The sequence below is a fragment of the Chlorocebus sabaeus genome, chromosome 5, assembly GCF_047675955.1.
Source record: "Chlorocebus sabaeus isolate Y175 chromosome 5, mChlSab1.0.hap1, whole genome shotgun sequence".
Lineage (NCBI taxonomy): Eukaryota > Metazoa > Chordata > Mammalia > Primates > Cercopithecidae > Chlorocebus > Chlorocebus sabaeus.
Genome location: NC_132908.1, coordinates 78,654,380 through 78,675,507, shown reverse-complemented (window position 1 = coordinate 78,675,507; position 21,128 = coordinate 78,654,380). Strand labels below are relative to the sequence as shown.

General features: G+C 43.7%; 1 protein-coding gene across 1 annotated transcript in view; it reads right to left on the bottom strand.

Annotated features, from left to right (window-relative positions):
- The window catches only part of HSD17B2 (hydroxysteroid 17-beta dehydrogenase 2), a 70,232-nt gene extending 49,420 nt beyond the window's left edge, over positions 1-20,812 (bottom strand). Inside the window, exon 1 of the mRNA XM_007994189.3 lies at positions 20,337-20,812. Within this exon, the coding sequence (XP_007992380.2) occupies positions 20,337-20,601 (265 nt within the window). The 5' untranslated portion in view covers positions 20,602-20,812. The remainder of the gene's footprint in view (positions 1-20,336) is intronic.
- Positions 20,813-21,128: the final 316 nt, after the last annotated feature.

The following is a 21,128-nucleotide window of genomic DNA, read 5'->3' as shown; positions in this document are numbered from 1 at the left end:
CGGGCTGCAGCAGCTGACCAGCACCGATCGTCTGGCACTCCCCAGTGAGATGAACCCAGTACCTCAGTTGAAAATGCAGAAATCGCTGGTCTTCTGTGTCGCTCGCGCTGGGAGTTGGAGACTGGAGCTGTTCCTATTCGGCCATCTTGCTCCGCCCCCCCCCCCCCCCCATCAGAAAGTTTTGAACCAAGGTGTGACTTGAGTTGACTTAGGTTTAAAAAAAAAAAAAAAAAAGAAATATTTCTATTGGACAGCACCCTTCCTTTTCTGCTAAAGACACTAGTGGGGAAAGAGGAAAAAAATGACACCCCAAAGAGATGAAGTGGGAGTGGGGACAGAAAGTAACATTTCTGGAGGCTGGGAAATTAAGTTGGCAGAAATGGCTAAGTGATATGTTAAGAACAGGGCAGGGCTGGGCACAGTGGCTCATGCCTGTAATCTCAGCATTTTGGGAGACTGAAGCAGGCGGATAACTTGAGGTCAGGAGTTCGAGGCCAGTCTGAGCAACATGGTGAAACCCCATCTCTGCTAAAAATGCAAAAATTAGCCAGCTGTGGTGGCACACACCTGTAGTCCCAGCTACTTTGGAGGCTGAAGCAGGAGAATCGCTTGAACCTGGGAGGCGGAGGTTGCAGTGAGCAAAGATCGCACCACTGTACTCCAGCCTGGACGACAGAGTGAGACTCTGTCTCAAAAATAAATAAATAAATAAATAAATAAAAGAATAGGGCAGTCTGTTAATGGCTATGAGGTTTTTGGGAGGGTGATAAAACTGTGGAATAAGTGGTGATGGTTGCATAACCTTGTAAATACAGTGAAAACCACTGAAATGTATACCTTAAAGAGTACATTTTATGGCATGTCAATTATATGTCAATAAAAAGTTATATTAGGCCATGCACAGTGGCTCATGTCTGTAATCCCAGCACTTTGAGGGGCCGAGGCTGGAGGATCACTTGAGGCCAGGAGTTTGAGCCCAGCTTGGGCAATACGGTGAAACCCCGTGTCTACTTAAAACACAAAAATTAGCTGGGCATGCTGGTGCACGTCTGTAATCCCAGCTACTCAGGAGGCTGAGACATGAAAATCACTTGAACCCAGGAGTCGGAGGTTGCAGTGAGCCAAGATCACACCAATACACTCCAGCCTGGCTGACAGAGTGAGACTCTGTCTCAAAAAAAAAAAAAAAAAGTTAGATTTAAAAAAGAATGGAGCAGTCTAATATTTACAATGTCTGTGATGACAGAGGAACCCTGAATTTTCTGGAAAGCATATTACTTTCATCTGATCTATGTGCATGGCTTTTCTTTCTTTTTTTTTTTTTTTTTTCTTTTTTCAATATGTGGGTTAAGGTAAGTGATTAAGGAGAAAGGGCTCATGAAATGTTTGGGCTGATAGCAGAGTAAAGTACGAGAGATGAGAGTTCATCTTCACTGGAAATCACAGCCAGAGGTAACTTGGAGAAAGACAAGCTTGGGAACTTGTAAACATGCTGTGGAAGGCATGGATAGACCTCCCTTAGGTCATCATGTAAGGACTCACGCATATGATCTCTTTTTTGTTTGTTTTGTTTTGTTTTCACACGGAGTCTAACTCTGTCGCCCAGGCTGGAGTGTAGTGGCACGATCTCAGTTCACTGCAAGCTCCGCCTCCTGGGTTCACGCTATTCTCCTGCCTCAGCCTCCCGAGTAGCTGGGACGACAGGCGCCCGCCACAATGCCTGGCTAATTTTTTGTGTTTTTAGCAGAGATGGGGTTTCACTGAAGCACATGATCTCTTGACTTCATGAGCATGGTGACCTTAACTGATATCTGAATCACTTTGATTATCAGGAACAACTGCTTATTAAATAAAAATGATAATGAACTTCTATCTATGGTCATGCATTCTATGTTAGAACTTCTTTACATAATACAAGGGGAGGATGCTCTACCAGTCCCGTACCATCCATGTTCAGTGTTGTATGAGCTCCCCAGTAGCAACACAAGATGAAACTTTCTTTCCACGGGCAGCAGCCCACGAAGTCTTCTCTGTGCACAGTCTCAGAGTTGATAGAACATCTTCAGAGGTCAACCACAACCAAAGAGTCTAATCGGTTCACTCAGCTTCCCTCTGCCCCCCATACTGGACTGGGTGCTACAGGTACAATGGTGACCAAGATGGACAGAGTTCTTGGCCTCAAGGTCTTACAGTCTAGTGGAGAACTCAGAGTCCGTGGCTAGTGCTGTGAACTTTCCCCAGTCCTGCTAAACTTATCATTGGTTATGTTGGTGTTTTTTATCTTAGTTTTCAATCCCTGCTACTTAAATAAATAAATAAATAAATAAATAAACTTGGGAGAATGAAAAATGGAGATATTTCAATTTTCTCTTTTCATCTCTGTAGACTGCAGGGGTGTATCAAGTGTAGTTTGCTTGGGATGTGCGCCTCTTCCAAATCTTCTCTACCTGTAAGACTTTTGGTTTGACTTTTTCCCCTGCAGTCCAGGTGACTCTGATCACTAATTCCCTGATGTACATGGGCTCCTTCTGTTGACCTCTGCATTTGCCATGCAGCCGAAGCCTGTGCTACCAGAAAAAAAACCTCTTAGCAACTTTTAGCTAATAAGTGCTATAGTTGGAATGTGTTCCCCAAATTTCGTATATAGTAAACTTAATCCTCAAATTCATATATTGATAGCATTGAGAGGTGGAGCCTTTGGGAGGTAGTTAGGGCTAGATACAGCCATCAATGGGGCCCCCGAGAGGAGACTCGTGGCTTTATAAGAAGAGGAAGAGAGACCTAAGCTGGCATGCTCTTGCCTTCTTGCCATATGATGCCCTCCACCATGTTATGATGAGAAAAGGAGGTCCTCACCCAATGCCAGTGCCTTGCTCTTGGGTTTTTCAGCCTCCAGAACTGTGAGTGAATAAATATCTGTTGTTTTAAGGCAACTAGTTTGTTATACTTTGTTACAGCAGCTCCAGGAGACCAACAAAGTGAACTACCTGTCTCCTACCACATGTGATCTTCAGTAGACTTCCTAACCCTGCCCAAGCTAAGACAAAGGATGCTTTTTCCCTGGATTGTAAGTTTTGAGCATAAAAAATAGAGAGATGGGCAAGAGCTAGATTCAGGGCCTAGCTTTGTCGGTTACTCTCCTAGTGGGACTAGGAAAAGCTAGTCTGAGGGAAATGCATGCCCAGGGTCTAGCCTTCTGTAGATAGTTTCTGAGCAGGTAGAAGACCTCAACGGATGCTCCCTGCTATGAGCAAACTAGAACTCACTGACAATTCCATTCACAAGAACCTCTCACTAGAACCATTTGGATACAGGACAGTTCCCTTGCTCTGACCAAGGAGGAACAGCTGCCCACACTCAGTTCCCTGGGTCTAAGAGACAGTCAGACAATATCTTTGTTAAATTCATTATTTGCAAAGGCCTGGGGCAGAACACCAAAACAGAAAAAGAGGTAAGAGGATGCAGGCGTAGCTTCTCAATTTTTGGCAAACCAGAATGCCCACCCGAATAACAGAGAGGGGCACAGTCTCCCCAGTCCCACAGCCCACCAAGGAGGGACCTGGGATTGCTCATTTTTTCAGGAACCAACCCCCTATAATAGTCTCAGCAAGCTACCTGCAAGACTGTCATCAAATCTCGGATACAACTTGATCCCTGGTTATATACCACACAGACGTTATTTCTTGAGCACCTATGATGTGGTTGGCTCTGCATAAGGCACCCAGGGCACAGTGTGATCCTATCCTTGGTGATGGTGAGCCCTTGATAGAGACCTGCACCAGGTGCCAAGGGAACATGAAGAAGCATCCAAAGTCCATGGGGCCTGGGAGAGAGCAGGGAAGATTACACAGCTAAGCAAACTCTCAAAAGTAGTATCCCCATTTTACAGATTAGTAATCTGAGGCTCTGAGATGTTCATTATCTGTCCCAGGTGACACACCAAGCAGCTGGAAGAGCTGAGAAGCTGCAACTAACTGATTCCAAAGTCCATGCTCTTTTTTTTTTTTTTTTTAAGTTCCGGGATACATGTGCCGAACATACAGGTTTGTTACATAGGTATACATGTGCCATGGTAGTTTGCTGCACCTATCAACATGTCACCCTGGTGTTAAACCCTGCCTGCATTAGCTATTTGTCCTGAGGCTTCCCTCCCCTCACCCCCACTCCAACAGGCCCCAATGTGTGTCATTTCCCTCTCTGTGTCCATATGTTCTCATAGTTAAGTTCTCACTTATGTGTGAGAACATGCGGTGTTTGGTTTTCGGTTCCTGTGTTAGTTTGCTGAGGATGATGGCTTCCGGCTTCATCCATGTCCCTGCAAAGGGCATTATCTCATTCCTTTTTAGTCCATGCTCTTTTTGCGCTGCTAGATAATCTCTCTCACCCTGGGGGAAGGCACTTGCCTGCCTAGCAGTCACAGTCTTCGTTGGCTTATGCATTCATTCATGCATGCACACATTTCTTCAGTACATGTTTCTTAAGCATCCACTGCATACTAGGAGCTGTATGAAATGCTGTTATTACAGAACTGAATGAAATAATCAAGATAGTCTAGTGGGACTATGACACAGATATTTACTCGATAAATACTCAATTTCAAGGTGAGAAAAGTACTATGAAGGTAACAAATAGGTTATGAAGATTGAGAAATACACCTGGAGACTTAAAGCCTGGAGAACAGAGAATACCTGTTCAAGAAGTTAATATTTAAGCTAGTAGTTATCAACTGGCAGGGATTTTGTCCTCATGGGGCATTTGGCATTGTCTAGAGACATTTCTTCTTATCACGACTGGGGAGCAGATTACTGTGTCATCCAGTGAGTAGAGACTAAACATCCTATAATGTACAGAAAAGCCCCAACGACAAAGAAATTTTCCAGCCCCAAACGTCAATAGTGCCAAGACTTAAAAACAAAAAAACAGAAACCATGACTACAAGCAGTTAATTGTCATGTCTTCGACTAAGACATGAAGGTGAAGAAGTAAGCCAACCTGTAAAGCAAGGAGGAAAAAACATTCCAGGTGAAAAGAAGAGTACATGGAAAGGCTTAAGAGCTTGGTGCTTCCAGCTAACCTGCAGGGGAGAGAGGTGTGGGATCTGGGGGCTCAAAATCCACAGGGCCCTCTGGTCTTGGGCAAAAGTTTGGGTTAGAATTCTCTATAGCAGAACGCCTTTGATGGGTGTTAAGCCAGAAGAAGACCTTCAGGCTACTCTGCAGAGAACAGGTTAAAGAGACAAAAGAGGAATCCCAGAAGTGAGCAAGTAGCCCAAAAGAAATGACGGTAGCTTTGACTGCATCAGAAGCAGAGGAGGTGACGAGCCGTGGACATATCTAGGTGCACTTTGAAAGTAATAGCCTCAGCACAGAGAACAAATTGTATACGGGTGGGCGGTGGAGGAGATGGGCAAACAAATGAGAATGGAGGGGAGCTCGTGGGATTCTGGTGTCTACAGAGTGCTGGGTAGTGCAGCTCACCAAGATGGGGAACACTGAGCAAGGGCCAGGAAGGGAAGGGTCCCAAGTCAAGAACTCAGTTTCAAGCATGTAACGCCTGAGACACCCAATGGAACTGGGTATGTAAGGGTTGGAGAGGGAAACTGTTTATAAGAGATTTTGAGCTGTGGTCCATTCGTAAAGTAGGGCTGGCTGTCCACTAACTTCACCTGAGATGAAGGCTCTCTAAAGAAACACCAATGCCCAGGCACATGCCTTAGATCAGGTGAACTTGAGCTCTGGGAGTGGGTGCCCAAACATCATTATTTTTTAAAAGTCCCAAGGTGATTCTAACACACAGTGATGGTTGACATCCACTAGATTCGAGAAGCTGTCCCAAGGTGGAGACCTTCTCTGTACGCATGCAGCCCCACTGCAGGACTGAGAAGCCTCTCCTTTGTGCCTTACCAAAGGAACTGTGTCTAGTTTGTGTCTATTGAAAAATTCCATCTCTGCTGCATCAGCGGTTGGCTGAAGTCTATCTGTCAAAACAATGAACTGCTTGTAGTCTCCAGCATTCTTGTGTTACCTGCAGTTCCAGACCTTTTGTTCCAAGACTCTCTTGTTTATGGCAATGTCAATCTCCTGGTAAGGCCCCAGGGCTGTTTCCTCTCTTTCATTCTTTGGGGGACAGAATGTTTGCAATCCCTTTGGTGAACTTTCTTTCCAAAATGCTCACAGCATCTTCTGACACTGTGTACTCAAAGCAGGAGATATATTCAGACCTGGCCTATTCTTCAAGGTCCAGTTAAATCTCCATTTCCCTTTAATATTATGGGGCACCCATCATGTGACTTGCTTTGTACCTGGCATTTGGGGACACCATGATCCACATGAATGGCATGACCCCTGATCTAGGACAAAGTGTCTCAACCTGAGAGCTATTGACATTTGAGGTCAGGTAATTTCTTTGTGGTGGGGGCTGTGCTTTGCATTATAGAATGTTTAGTGGCATCCTGGCTTCAACACTCAATACCTAATACCTATAGCATGTTGTCGTTCCCCCCTACCCTATAGATTTTGACAACCAAAAACATCTCCAGAATTGCCAAATAATTCCCCTAGGTAGCCAAATTGCTCCCAGTCAAGAACAACTGCTTGAGAGGGAAGAGTATATTAAATAAATAGTCACAGAGAATGCTGATAAAGAATATGAAAGGGTCATAAACAGGAGAGATATAATTGAACAGAGAGATATAAGCTCAACCTGGGACTACCTGTTCTAGCCCAGAAAGTAGCCAGGATTATTTTCATCATAATGCATTCTCTTATTACTTTATTGTCCTTTGTCTTCTTTGATTTCCTACAACAGCATTCACTGTTGTGTACTATGCAGCCAGGCACAGCACTAAGCATTTGGCATGCTCATTTCATTTTATTCTCATAGCTATTCTACTGACTACAAGCAGTTCATTGTCATGTCTTATACAACTACTGTATAACTAATATTGGCACCACAAACAATTGAAGATTTCCTATATAAGCAAATTGCCTTTCTAACCAATAGCATGGCATATTAGTCTTGCAAACTAGAACAAAAGCTCAGACATCTATAGTGTCCACTTTTCCTTATCTCTTAAAGAACAGCCTCCTAGTTCATCAGTTATCACAATCCTTTTTGTACTATTAATGTGTCTTTTTCAAGTCCTTCCTTCTGGATCTCCAAATCACTCCCCAAATTTCTCTCTTCCACCAAATTTTTTCTTTTGATCTTCATGTTCCCTGGAGCTAATTCCCCATCTGCTCTTTCCCTTTTCCACCAAAATTCTCAAATTTTCAGAGTTGCCCACTAACATCATCTCCTTGCTGCCTTTGCACTGGGACTCCTTCCTGTACCCTTTCCTGAAAGAATCTCTGTAATCGGTATCCCCAAGGCAGTGAAATGCAGAGCTATCATCTCATCTCATTCACTCGCTCCTCCATATTGGATGTTGTTCGTATTTTCCTTGGAACCCTACACCACCTAGGTCTCCCTCCCACCTCCTATCCTATAGATATGAGTGGACCCAACCGCCCAGTGCCCTGTCCTAATCTCTGTCTATGCACTTCTCTCAGATATCTTTTTAGCTTTCAGAGCTTCATTTGTCCTACATATGTGGAAGATTAACCTAATTTTATCTTCCATCTTGGGCTGTTTCTTGGATTTTAGCCTCATTTCTCCAATTTAATTTGGACACCACCACCTGAATACAACCTTGCCATTTCAAATTCAACATGTCTCAAACGAAAGATACTACGTTTTTCACAAAGTCAGCTCCTTTTCCTCAGTCTTGCAAGACCTACAGTTTCTCTTCATTGTAAAATCACCCTCAGACCCTCAGAATCATACTCTATGTTTCTTTGTCTATGAGTTCATTCCTTGAGCCTGTTGTGGGTGCCGTGTTTTTCACTGGGGCCATCGTGCCTCCCTGCATGGAGCTCATAGTCCATCTGGAAATACAGGCAGTCAAAAGAGCAATCAGAAGACAGCCATGATAGGGAGAGTCCAATGTGTAATGGGTCTCTCCTTTTCTTCTCTGCTTAGGTCCAATGAGACAGCAAGTTCTATAGGGCTTTCTTCATAAAGTCCCTCCAGTTGGCTGCTTGCTCTTCCAACTCGTGGCCTCTACCCCAGCCTGCTACATGCTCTTGCTTCTTCTCACTTCTGCCCACTTCTCTGAACTCTCACACGTTACACTGTCTTTTAATATCCTGGCTTTTTGCCTACCTACTCCTCTATACTACAAGTTGATTCATTGTCATGAATGCATGCTATTTGCCACTGTATTCCCAGTACCAGGCACAGAGGTGCTCAATAAATGTTGGTGAAATAATGAATGAATGGATTCTAATCCCCTTTCCACACTACTAATCAGAGTTCTTTTTTAAAACCCTCCTACGTCATTGTCTTCTTCTCTAGCTCTTCCCTAAACTTCATGCTTTAACAGCATACCAGGTAGGTTCTGAAGTAGTAATCTAGAGGTGGCCAGATAACAACCCCCAGGCACGACTGGGAATATTTGGAAAACAGTGACGAGCTTCATGAGCAGAAGGCACTCATGATTGCTCACTGGAAAAGTACCACCCCTGCTAATGGAGGGAGATCAGGAAGTTCCTGGCTGTTCAGTCTTCAGTGTTCTCTGGTGCTATGGGGTAAGGAGCTCTCTTTCTTAAGGAATGAAAGTGAGCTTTGCCATAAGATTCTGTGCCTGAATGTGGAAGGTGCTTCGGTCAACCAAGCAGGTCTGAAAAAGTTGGCGGCCATCGCTCCTTTCCCTCAAGGGGGCACACTCGCCATCTACCTGTCTGCACTGCGTGTATTATCTCCTTGAGCTAAAAGACCTGCATTTGAATTCCAGCACTGCCAATTACTTATTTGTCACGTGGCCTTAATTATATAAACTTGAAAACCCCAATTTTGTCATCGTTGAGCTGGGTTAATAATGAAAACCATTTCATCAATATCTGGACCATGATCACTCTAGAATATGGGTATTGGGTATATTTTGTATATTTGCTCCTCTTGTGTACACTTAAAGATTTATATACTTTTTTTTTTTTTTTTTTTTTTTGCCATCTTGGCTCACTGCAACATCTGACTCCCATGTTCAAGCGATCCTTCTGTCTCAGCCTCCCAAGTTGCTGGGATTACAGATGCCCACCACCATACCTGGCTAATTTTTGTATTTTTGGTAGATATGGGGTTTCACCATGTTGCTCAGGCTGGTGTTGAACTCCTGGGCTTAAGTGATCCGCCCGTGTTGGCCTCCCAAAGTGCTTGGATTGCAGGTGTGAGCCACCATGCCTGGCCCGTAATAATTTTTAAATATCTTGTATAAGATATATCCTGGCTGGGCGCGGTGGCTCACGCCTGTAATCCCAGCACTTTGGGAGGCCGAGACGGGCGGATCATGAGGTCAGGAGATCGAGACCATCCTGATTAACACGGTGAAACCCCATCTCTACTAAAAAATACAAAAAACTAGCCGGGCGAGGTGGCGCATGCCTGTAGTCCCAGCTACTCGGGAGGCTGAGGCAGGAGAATGGCGTAAACCCAGGAGGCAGAGCTTGCAGTGAGCTGAGATTCGGCCACTGAACTCCAGCCTGGGCAACAGAGTGAGACTCCATCTCAAAAAAAAAAAAAAAAAAAAAAAAAAAAAAAAAAAACCCAGATATCCTATAAGGTGTTTGTGAGAATTAAATGAAATTAGGCATAGAAAGGGCTCCTTACAATGCCTGACACATAGGAAGCCTCTGATACAAGGTGGCTCTCAATAGCACAGTCACACCACTATTCTAGCCATGAGGGTCTTGCGGCACTGAGATCATCTTATCCATTCATTGGTTTGTTTGCATTATGTCTTCCTCCACTAGAATTAAGCTTCATAAGGGCAAGGCCTTATTCTGTTTTTGTTTCACACTGTATCTCGAGTGTGCATAGTAAGCAATTGGTACTGAAAACATTAGCCGTTAAAACAAGCAGTTTCAGCCCCAGACACAGCTCACATCAATCACTCATCCTGCTTCCAGTCAGCACCCTTCGCTCCCCACCTAAGAGGTAATGCCCTGTCTCATAGAGATGATGACTCAGGAGGAAATGCAACAGGTGAACAGTTTGCCTAGAGCAAATGTCTTCACAATCCAGCACCTCCCAAAGACTCTCTGTAACAGAAGAACCAAAAAGACAGTTCAGGGTAAATTATCAGGAGAAAAAGCTCAAGAGGCTAGAGTGGTCCCAGCAGAAGCTCTCAGTGAGGTCAGAGCTTAAAAGGGCAAGAACCAAAGGTAGACAGCACAGAGCCAAAAGTCTCCACACTAGAGAAGCATTTTCAGTGAAAAAACTGGATTAAGCTGAGACCTGCAAAAACAAGTCTGCTACAAAAAGAGGGCTTGCCAGCCAAGGAACAGTCAGAATGCAAAGAACAAAGGAGCAGGGCACCATTGTATGAGGCAGATGAGGCAAATTAATGAATGGCCCAGAAGACAGAACTCTCATCGCCTATTTTCCTTTCATCTCCTTTGCCAAGGGGATTACTGGACTAGAAAAGATAGGAAATAGGTAAAAATCATTATATTTTATGAAGCAGCTACTATGTGTCAGGCAACAACATATATTCACAATCTTGCTTAATACTTAGAAGAGAGATCAATCATGATTCCACTTTATATGTGAGAAAAATTAACCTCAGAGAGGTGAAGCAGCTTGCTCATGAGTGCAGAGCTAGTGAGTAGCCTAATACCTTCCTTTAGATACTGTATATCTTAAGAGGGAAGCTTAAGATGGATGGGGGGCTTCCTGGGGGTAAATAGACCAGTGCTGACCCCATTTAAGTTCACAGTCAAACCTCCTTGGACCATTTTCATACCAGCTGCAGTTTAGACACAGCATCTGCTATTTAGAGAGTTGGTTTTCTTTTGTTTTTTCTCTCTCTTTTTTTTTTTTTTTTTTTTTTTTTACAGAGTCTCACTCTGTCACCCAGGCTGGAGTGCGGTGGTATGATCTCGGCTCACTGCAACCTCTGCCTCCCACATTCAAGCGACTCTCCTGCCTCAGCCTCCTTAGTAGAGTAACTGGGATTACAGGTGCACACCACCACACCCTGCTAATTTTTGTATTTTTAGTAGAGATGGGGTTTCGCCCTGTTGGACAAGCTGGTCTCGAACTCCTGACCTCAGGTGATCTGCCTGCCTTGGCCTCCCAAACTGCTGAGATTACAGGTGTGCGCAACCATGCCCGGCCAGAAGAGTTGGTTTTCTGAACCTAGTGTGACAGGGGAACACTTCTTCCCCACTTCCTATGCTCTTTGAAATATGGAGGGATATCTTTCAGTGTGACATTCCTGGCCACTCTGGCTCCCCTACCCTCCTTCCCCCCAGGGAGGTAGAGCAAAGTATCTGATTGGTGAGTTTGGCGGAAAGAACTGGACATGAACATTTTACCTGGTGCAAAGGTCTTTTTTCTCTCTAGCAGGAGAACCAAATGACAACTCAGAGAAAATGATCAGGACTGAGAAGAAGAGGAGAAAACCCAAGAGGCCAGACCATCCTGTGGACACTGTCGTCTCTTCCTTCCAACCTCCCAGCCTATAAAACACCTGTGCTAAGCCCAGCTGCCCAGTCCAGGCCCCATCTGTGGGTGAGGCCTGAGACTTTTCCACCTTGCCTTGGCTGAGCCCCGTTATTACCACATGCCAGACCTGTGCTCCAATATGCATCTATCAGGAATAAAGCTGATGTCTTAAGCTCCCTGTCTTGTGTCTCCATTGGTTCAGAATTCGGGGGGAAATGGGGTTTATTGACTGACCCCACGAAACAAAGCAACAGCATCTGGTGAAGAACCCTGCATTTGTTCTGATTTAATTTCACCTCATTCAGCTCCAGTTGGGTTTGCATTGCTCATACCATGATGGTATGTGATATTAACTCTGAGTCAACAGCTCGGAGGAATGTCAAGAAAGAAACTGGAAATGCTTCAGAGGAGGCTAAAGAGAATGATGAACGTTCTGGAAACTAGGCCATGGGAGGAATGGTAAAAAGAATGAGAAGATTTAGTTCAAAGAAGATTTGGCTCTGATATGATGCAGTCCACATGTTTCAAGGGCAATCATGCAAAATAATACTTTAATTAGGTTATGTGACTTCCAAGAGCAGAGTTAACTTCAAGGGAAGAATATTTTGCTCATTATAGGGAAGATATTTACAACTATTAGCATTGTATAAAAATGAAATAATTTCCACCAATAGAGGGTCAACTCCCTGTCACTGGGATTATTCAAAACCCCAGTGGATGAAATGGGATGATCCTGAACAGGGTGTTCCGGTGTTGGGAAATGGTTGGGTCTGAAATAAAGTTTATCTATATGATTTTTATAAACCTTAAAGTGGCTGAATGAACTGTCTTGGCTCATCACCCCTTTTGCCCCAATATCACAAATGACCTAAAACAAGGAGGGCAGGCCAGGGGAGAGCCCTTGCATGTGGCCAGATCCTGGCTGGGGAGCCCCAGTCCCCACACAGCACTTGCTAATGGGAAGGAACATGGAAGGCTCAGAGCTCTACGTGCTCCACTAGGGAAAAGCTTGGCCCAAGAGGAACTTCTCTTTCCCTTCATCTTTCCTTGAAGGAGTCTGTGATAGCCCAAGTAAGAAGACAGAGGCCCTGATAGCAACTAACCCGCAAAAATGATGTCAAGAGATGCAACTCCATAAGCAAGAGAAAAGTTTCTTCTCTGCCTGCTTCTCTCTGCAGGAACCAAAGCAGAAGTTGAAAGCTAACATTTGGCCACAAGAATATGTTGTTTGATCTATGGGATTGTTTAAAATATAAGAAAGAGGCCAGATGCAGTGGCTTACGCCCATAATCCCAGCACTTTGGGAGGCCGAGGCAGGTAGACTAGCTGAGGTCAGGAGTTCGATACCAGCCTGACCAACATGGTGAAAGCCTGTCTCTACTAAAAATACAAAGTGTAAAGTTAGCTGGGCATGGTGGCGGGTGTCTGTAAACCCAGCTACTTGGGGGGCTGAGGCAGGAGAATTGCTTGAACCCAGGAGGAGGAGGTTACAGTGAGCCGAGATCGTGTCAGTGCACTCCAGCCTGGGTAACAAGACCAAAACTCCTTCTCAAAAAATAATAAATAAAATAAAATAAAATATAAGAAAGAAGTCATTGCCAACTTGTTTTAAATAGGAGATTTCACACACAAAGATCCACAATTTTCATTTTGCCCTGAAATACCACAAAAGTGGCAAAGTGGCAATAATTGACTAGAAGTAGGAAGCAGCTGCCTTCTCTAGTCAGGGGGTATGTGCTCCAGTTTGTATGGGACTTACCACCCTCCACCAAGTTCTAGACACTGAAGCTAAGTGCAATAGTTCCGGCTCACACCTGTAATCCCAGCACTTTGGGAGGCCGAGGCGGGAAGATCACCGGACATCAGGGGTTCAAGCCCAGCCTGGTCAACATGGTGAAACCCCATCTCTACTAAAAAATACAAAAATTAGCTGGGTATGGTGGCGGGCCCCTGTAATCCCAGCTACTCGGGAGGATGAGGCAAGGAGAATTGCTTGAACCTGGGAGGCAGAGATTGCAGTGAACCAAGATTGCATTACTGCACTCCAGCCTGGGCGACAGAGCGAGACTCTGTGCAAAAAAATTTTTTAAAAAAGAAAAGAAAAGAAAGGGGAAAGGTTCAGGACAGGAGATAATAAATTTGTTTTAAAACATGCCAAATTTAAAGTTTCAGGCTAAAATTCTGGAAATATGAGTCAGGAGCTCATCAGAATGTCAGGTATACAAAACCACGATTTGCCAATCCTCTCACAGAGGAGACAATTGATACCACAGGAGCAGGTATGACTTTGCTAGTGGGTAGGGAATGTAGCCAAATAAGAAGGTGAAGTAAAGACAGAGTCAGAGGTTACCTTGGAGGAAGTGTAGGAAGAAGAACCTGGAAGAGTCAAAGGACAAAGAAATGGGGGCGAAGCATGGAAATGCAGTTCTTGCAAGGCTAACGAGGCCAAGAAAAGAAGGAAAATATGGTCAGCGGTGCTGGAGCAGAAGTCAAGCTCTGGTGATTAGAGGACACCAGTGACCCTCAGAGAGCAGTTTCAGCAGCCTGGGGGGAGCCAGTGTATGTTCTATTTGTGCCACTTCCTGGGTAAGCAGGAGCACGCTTAGAACCAAATCAGCACAAAGCCTTGTCCAGGGCAAGCCAACAATTAAGTCACTAGGGAACAATGGAGCTTCCAACAGCTCAGCCTTGTCACTCTGCCCTTTTTATGCAAATGACCCCAGCAAAAAGAAGAGCAAAGGTAAGTACTTCAGTGAGTGGGCAGATTGGGACAATCTTATTGTGTCCAACTAACGACCATGAAAAGGAGAGGACATTTCACCCACATGGGTGGTTCATTCACGGTGCATTCACTCATTAACACTGTGTTAGGCCTAACATGCCCAGAGACTGAGAAGAGGCACATGGTCATAAAAAGAGACCTGGTTCCTGCCTTCAAGCAGCTTGCAGTATAGTTGGGATGGATTTCCATGCCATCCGAATACTCCCCAATCAAAACACTCCATCTATAATGCCTGATACAATCATTGTTCAAACTTTCACAAAATCACCTGGGTTAACCACACCTTTTTATGCTTCCCTGTAGTAGGAAAAGGTAAAACTTAAACCTCATGATAAGTGGGGACATTTGTTCACGTAAAAAGCATCTGGTAGACTGGATTACAGACTCACTGAGGACCATCCTTTCAACATCCACCATCACTTTATCGCTCATGCTTTGCCAGCATCTATCTACAAATCTAACCAAGTTCTATTTCATTATTTCCAACTTCCAGTGATATTTCATTTGAACTATGCTTCACTGCTCTCAGACTCAGTTCTGAAGTCAAGCTTAGCACACGGCATTTCTCAAGTCATCACCCTCTGCAAACATCCCTAGCCCTGTCTGTGGTAACCTTATTTCATCATCTTTCATAAGTATCTTCTACACCCAATCAATTGCCAAGCTCTGTGTTAGGCAGAGTCATGGGCACATAATAGATGTTCAATATTTACTTTTTGGTTGAGTGGACATATTTTATATTCTGGGTAACCTTTGTAGGCTAATACCAACTATGGATCTAACACTTCTAATGACAGTGGTTAAGAGGATGGCTTTTGGTAAGCGTTGGATCTGATCTGGGTTTAGTCCAATCTCTGCTACTTAGTAGCTCAGTGACTTTGGACATATTCCCTTGTTTACAAATGTAAATTATTAGGGTTGTGAGAATCAAATATAAAATGCATGTAAAGCTCAGAGCACAGAGATGTTATTTCTCTTAGTCTCTTAGTCCACTGTCAATGTTTATCCATCAAAATAATCTAACGTGCAATCCAAAGGAGTCCAAACCCCAAGATGATACCAATGGTATTCAACTTGAGAACCTTAGTTGGATTATTCAATAATTGCAAGAAGGGATCTTCACTGACCTGAGACCCTTTCTTATGAGCATAAAATATTTTCACTGAAAACAGATCTTACTTCTCCTCCCGGATCCATTCTCCAATATATCCAGTTTTGAAATTTTCAATTAAAAATTATCTAATGCAGGCTGGGCGCGGTGGCTCAAACCTGTAATCCCAGCACTTTGGGAGGCCGAGACGGGCGGATCACGAGGTCAGGAGATCGAGACCATCCTGGCTAACACGGTGAAACCCTGTCTCTACTAAAAATACAAAAGAATTAGCCAGGCGTGGTGGCGGGCGCCTGTAGTCCCAGCTACTCAGGAGGCTGAGGCAGGAGAATGGCGTGAACCCGGGAGGCGGAACTTGCAGTGAGCCGAGATTGCGAGCCGAGATTGCGCCACTGCACTCCAGCCTGGGCGACAGAGTGAGACTCCGTCTCAAAAAAAAAAAAAAAAAAAAAAAAAAAAAATTATCTAATGCAGCAAGCTTTATTGAGTGCTAGCTATATTCATTCCAGCTACTTAACCAATTAGGCTGGAATACCTTCCCACTTTCCCTCGGGAAAACTACTTTTATATTCTTAACAAGGTCCCTCTTTCTTTGTCAAGCTTTCACCAGCCCCACACACAAGACCTGTGTCTGCCTGGGATCCACTTTGGGAATTAACCTGGAGGTTTCTTATATGCCCCATCACACAGCCACAGTTGGATGTGGCCATGTCTTTCCCAGTGGTCCATGAAGCCCTGAGGTGTCTGCCCTGTACCCAGTAGATGGTGAATCAATACTCAATATTTGAGATGTTTGAGAAAGACTGGAGGGGGCAGGATTAAAAGCCAGAGGATAGAAAATTAAAGTTAACCTGTGCATCTCCTGCCAAGCTTAGAGGGTAGGCTGAGAAGGACAGTGCATAACCTCAGAGGAGGGGGCAGGAACTCCAGTGAATGTGTGTCCAAGATGAAGGAAAAGTAGGAATTTTGATACCATCACTTGAGAGTAATTACATGGTCTTAAAATTTCCTTCTCCCTTTGCTTCTGGAAAATGCATGGCACATACTGGGCTCTCAGTGAATATTTATTGAATGAATACATGAATGCTTCTGTTTGTCAACCTTTTCTTTTGTTCTTTTTGCTCCTTCGTGTCGTTCCTAACTACTCAAGCTTTCCCCCTCACCACCCCAATACAGTCATTCTTCCTCTCCTTCTCTCTCTCTCTCTCTTTCTCTCTCTCTCTCTCTCTCATTTGCTAACTCCATCTATAGTAGTATAAGATATGTAGGGGTGTGTGTGTTTGTGTGTGTGTGTGTGTGTGTGTATTATTTTCCATTTACAGAAGAGAAAACAGAAGTCCCAAAGTCCAAAACTGAGCACCAAAGTTTACACAGCTGTCCACACAGCTAGTAATAAAGATGCAGCAAATAAAGTCCTATTCCCCCAGAACCCTCCCACTTTTATGTGCATCAATCCAGGGTGCACTTTCACTCCCAGCAACCAGCACCTGTGACTCTTTCCCCAAAGGGCCAGAACCCACTTTGCCAGCCAGTGTCCACATGGTGCCAGAAGTGCACGGAATTAAATCTCCCCTCCTCCCCACATCCAAGGGGGAAGAGGGGTGACTGCCCTTAACTAATGATTGACAGCTGTGAAGGTATAAAGACGACAGCTCTCCAGCCCCCAGTTGGCACAGCTCTGATGTGTGATCCACACTACCCCACGTCCGCCCAGGGTGATTAAGCCCAAGTGATCTTCAGAGGACTTCTCAATGTCACACCCTTGCCTGGCTTCTTCCTTTTCCCTGCCCTTCTCTGGAAACCCTCCTAATAAATCTTTCGCACAAATCCTCACAGAAAGCGCTGCTTCTGGGGACCTAGCCTAAGGCAGGGTAGATGCAAGATTCAAACTCAAGCCTGTCTGTCTTCAGAGTTTTCTCCCACTATGTTGTGGTTGAGATGTTGTTACAATCATGCCGTCTATTCTTTGCTCATTTTACAGTTATACATTGAAAATGCATCATACAACCCCGTTTCTACGGAAAATACAAAAATTAGCCGGTGTGATAGCACATGCCTGTAATCCCAGCTACTTGGGAGGCTGAGGCAGAAGAATCACTTGAACCCGGGAGGCGGAGGTTGCAGTGAGCTGAGACCATGCCACTGCACTCCAGCCTAGGCAACAGAGTGAGACCCCATCTCAAAAAATAAAATAAAATAAAATAAAATAAAATAAAATAAAATAAAATAAAATAAAATAAAATAAAATAAAATATAAAATAAAATAAAATGCATCACACATACATTTTAAAAATTTGAATGGCCGCTGTGGCTTCAGGCAGCTTGAAGACAAATATGTATTCAAACACCCTATGCTTGCTTACTTTTTCTTACTACATTTATATTGTCTCTAAGGCAACAAACTTTTGAACATATTAGCAAAATGAAATCAAGGGCTTAAAGGGGAGGAAAAAAGGTTACTTTTTTGACTTGTCTTTGTAATTGCCCCTCGCCTGGGTCCATAATTAAATACAAACTAAAAGAAGCTTTAGCTGTTTAGTGCTCTCTTTTAAGTATTTTTATTATATGAGTAATGTAATCACATTAGAGAATTTTGAAATCCAGGGGAGAAAAAAAAACACGCAAATACTCTAATCCAACCATTAACCAACTATTTCCTTTATAAACTATTTCCTTTCATTTACATGCTCTTTCCAGTACACTAATCCAACCATATACAAACTATTTTCTTCCAGCTGTTATCACAGCTTTTCTCCCAGCCCAGGGATCTATGCATTTGACATGGTCGCAGACTTGTTCCAAAGCTGGGGTTTCCTGTGAGTTTTCCTTTGGCCCAGGCAGTTTTCCATTTAACACAGTTCTTGGGGCTGTCATATTAAATGGTCGCACATTGTCATACCCAGAGGATGTACCATATATTATCACCCTTTTGGTTGCTTTTGATATTGAATATTAATCTTATTCAACAATAAGATTGTGTTGAATGTGCCATATTGGTTTTGCTTCTACTCTTTTGTTTTCATGTTTCAGATTATGTCTTTAAAATAAATTTCCAAGACTTGAATTATCAGATAAAGGAACAATATGTATGGCTTTTGATGTACACTGCCACATTTTTTGCCGGTCCTGCCCCACCAAAACGCATACTAATCTGTGTTATCATAAGCCAATGTGAAACAAAGGTCATTCCAAACTCAGCATGGCTTCTCGTTCTTTAAAGAGTTCTAGTCTAACAAAAAGAATTCATTTTAAATTTCTCGATTTCATACAAAGGTTTTGAAACCTTGTCTAGAATTATATGAGCATATAGCATTCCTCATTAAAATGACAGAGAATTTGAAAATAACAAAGAACGTGAAAGTCACATTTCAGTCATCCTTAAATATATGTAGTACTCATCTTAATCCTAAACTTTCATAATTGCTATAAGCATTTCATGTAGGGATTAGTCCTTAAGCTTGAGTTGCCTAATTAATTCAATCATCCTTACTCAACACTAAACACGGCACCTTTCAGTGGCTGATGTGGGCTCACTGAGTTGGGTGCCTATTTTGTGAGCGTTAATTCATGCCTGCATCTTGAAATGCAGAAGATAAAGAATGTTGACAAAATAAACAAGCAAGAAGGAATTCCCATTTTTCTCAGCTACCCTGTTGTTTGCCTGAGTTCATCCTAAGCTTTCCTAATAGAACAGGACACAGAATAGGAAAATTGAGACTCTCTTACAAATTTCACCGATAAGCCCTTTGAGAATTCTAGTGAAAATGTGGAAAACCCAGCCAGACTCCCAGATACATGATTCCAGGTGAGGTCAGACGTTCTTACAGATAAACATCCCATTGACTGAATTTTCTCCCGTTAAACTTTCAAAAATTAATTTAAATAAGCTTGTTTTCTCTGACACATCAAACCCCCAACAAGCACCACTTGAATTTTGTTTCAAGAAAGCGTTTTACTTTAACACATTAGCAAAATCTGTTTCTCTGTAAATTGCCAAGCCCCAGATTTTCTCCCAACCACATCCCCATCCCATTCTTGCCTTCACCCTGAGGCCCATGGTCAGAGGGGTGATGATCTCCCACAAATGATTCCACAGCTGATTTTTTTTAAATTTGGCAGGGCTTTCTGGGTTAGGATAACGTTGGGTAATCCTAATTACAGCCATATCCAAGCTTAAACTCCATAACCAAACAAACCAGTTTTACAACTCAAAGAAATTTAATTTGGCCTCACACTTGCGGTGGGGAAACACACACACACACTCACACACACATAAAGAAGGGAAAAACTGGCAGCTCAGCTAACAGGCAACCGAATGTTGGACACGCTGCCAGCTTGGTCCAATTAAGAAACATTAGAGGTCTAATGAGGAACAGTTCAGACAGGACGCAAGGTTCTTGACAGCAGCCAAGCAAACTGCAAAGTCTCCAGCCCAGGTGAGTGAATCCCTTCAACCTTTCAAAACAGCAAGGGGCCAGTAGAACTTGGCTTGTAAGCTTTCTTGCATACCTAGGGAAGAAGGGTCCAGGTGGAGAACCTGACCAAACAATGATCTCAGAACAAAAGTCCATTTAAGCCTAAAAAACAATCTATGGGACATTCCTGGGTACAACAGAACACACGAAATATTGTTATTTTGCCTATTAATATTTATTCCTGGGAAATTAACAAACTCATTGTCTGGGTGCACTTCATCCTCTCCTTCCCTCCTGCTACCAGCCCCTTCAAATGCACCTCCTGGAAAAAACTGAACCAAGCAATGAAAAATACTTGGGCGAGGGCTTTCATTTACTCCATGCCAAGTATTTTATTTTTAAGCCAGATTTGACAAAGTCCTGCTAAGGCAAAGCAAGTTTCAGATCGTGCCCTCAGTGAAAATTGCAGCGCCGTTCTGCTTACCTGTCACCAGGACTGCCTTCTGATCCACAGGTAACAACTCTTGGCCAGATAAGTAAGTATACATGAGGAAACATGACAGAGAGAAGAGGATCAAGCCCCAAAACGGGGACAGGATGAGTAGGCAGACTGCACAGAGGCCTGCCAGGCAGACCATCCAGTTCCACAGCTGCCCCGAGCTCTTCTTATATTTGCAAAATACTGTCCCGCACAGTACTGTGGGGACAGCCAGGCAGATCCATGTTGTGTCCGAGAAGAAAGTGCTCATTCTCAGTGACTCGCTGCACCTTCAGGTGCTCAGGGCCAGTGAGTCTAGTGGGCAAAGGCTGACTGGAGGCAGCCTGAGTTATGTGAACAGAGAGTCAAGAAGGGAGGGGAGAAAGCAGCCCCAGCCCCTTTCGACTGAGCAGAGATTAAGCATAATCATATTCCCAGTGGGTAATTTAAACCAGTGTGCCCTTCAACATAAATACCAAGGCACTTCCTATTTGACCACTCTCCCCCTCCCTGCCCCCTGCATACATAACACATGCACATACTTACCCACAAACACACACCTTCTATTTTTTTAATGACAGTCCACCTCTGGAGAGATGACTAATTGGATAATAATTGACAGAATTCGAACTGCACGGAGAATAACAGGAAAATCCTCTAGCTCCCGGGAAAATACTGTCTTCTTCAAGAGCCTGCAGTGTGTCTGGGTGCTGAGTCCTTTTTCTGACTCAGGAGTGAGTGAGAGAGAGACAGAGAGTGTGTGTGTGTGTGTGTGTGCATGCATATAAATTCAGGCAA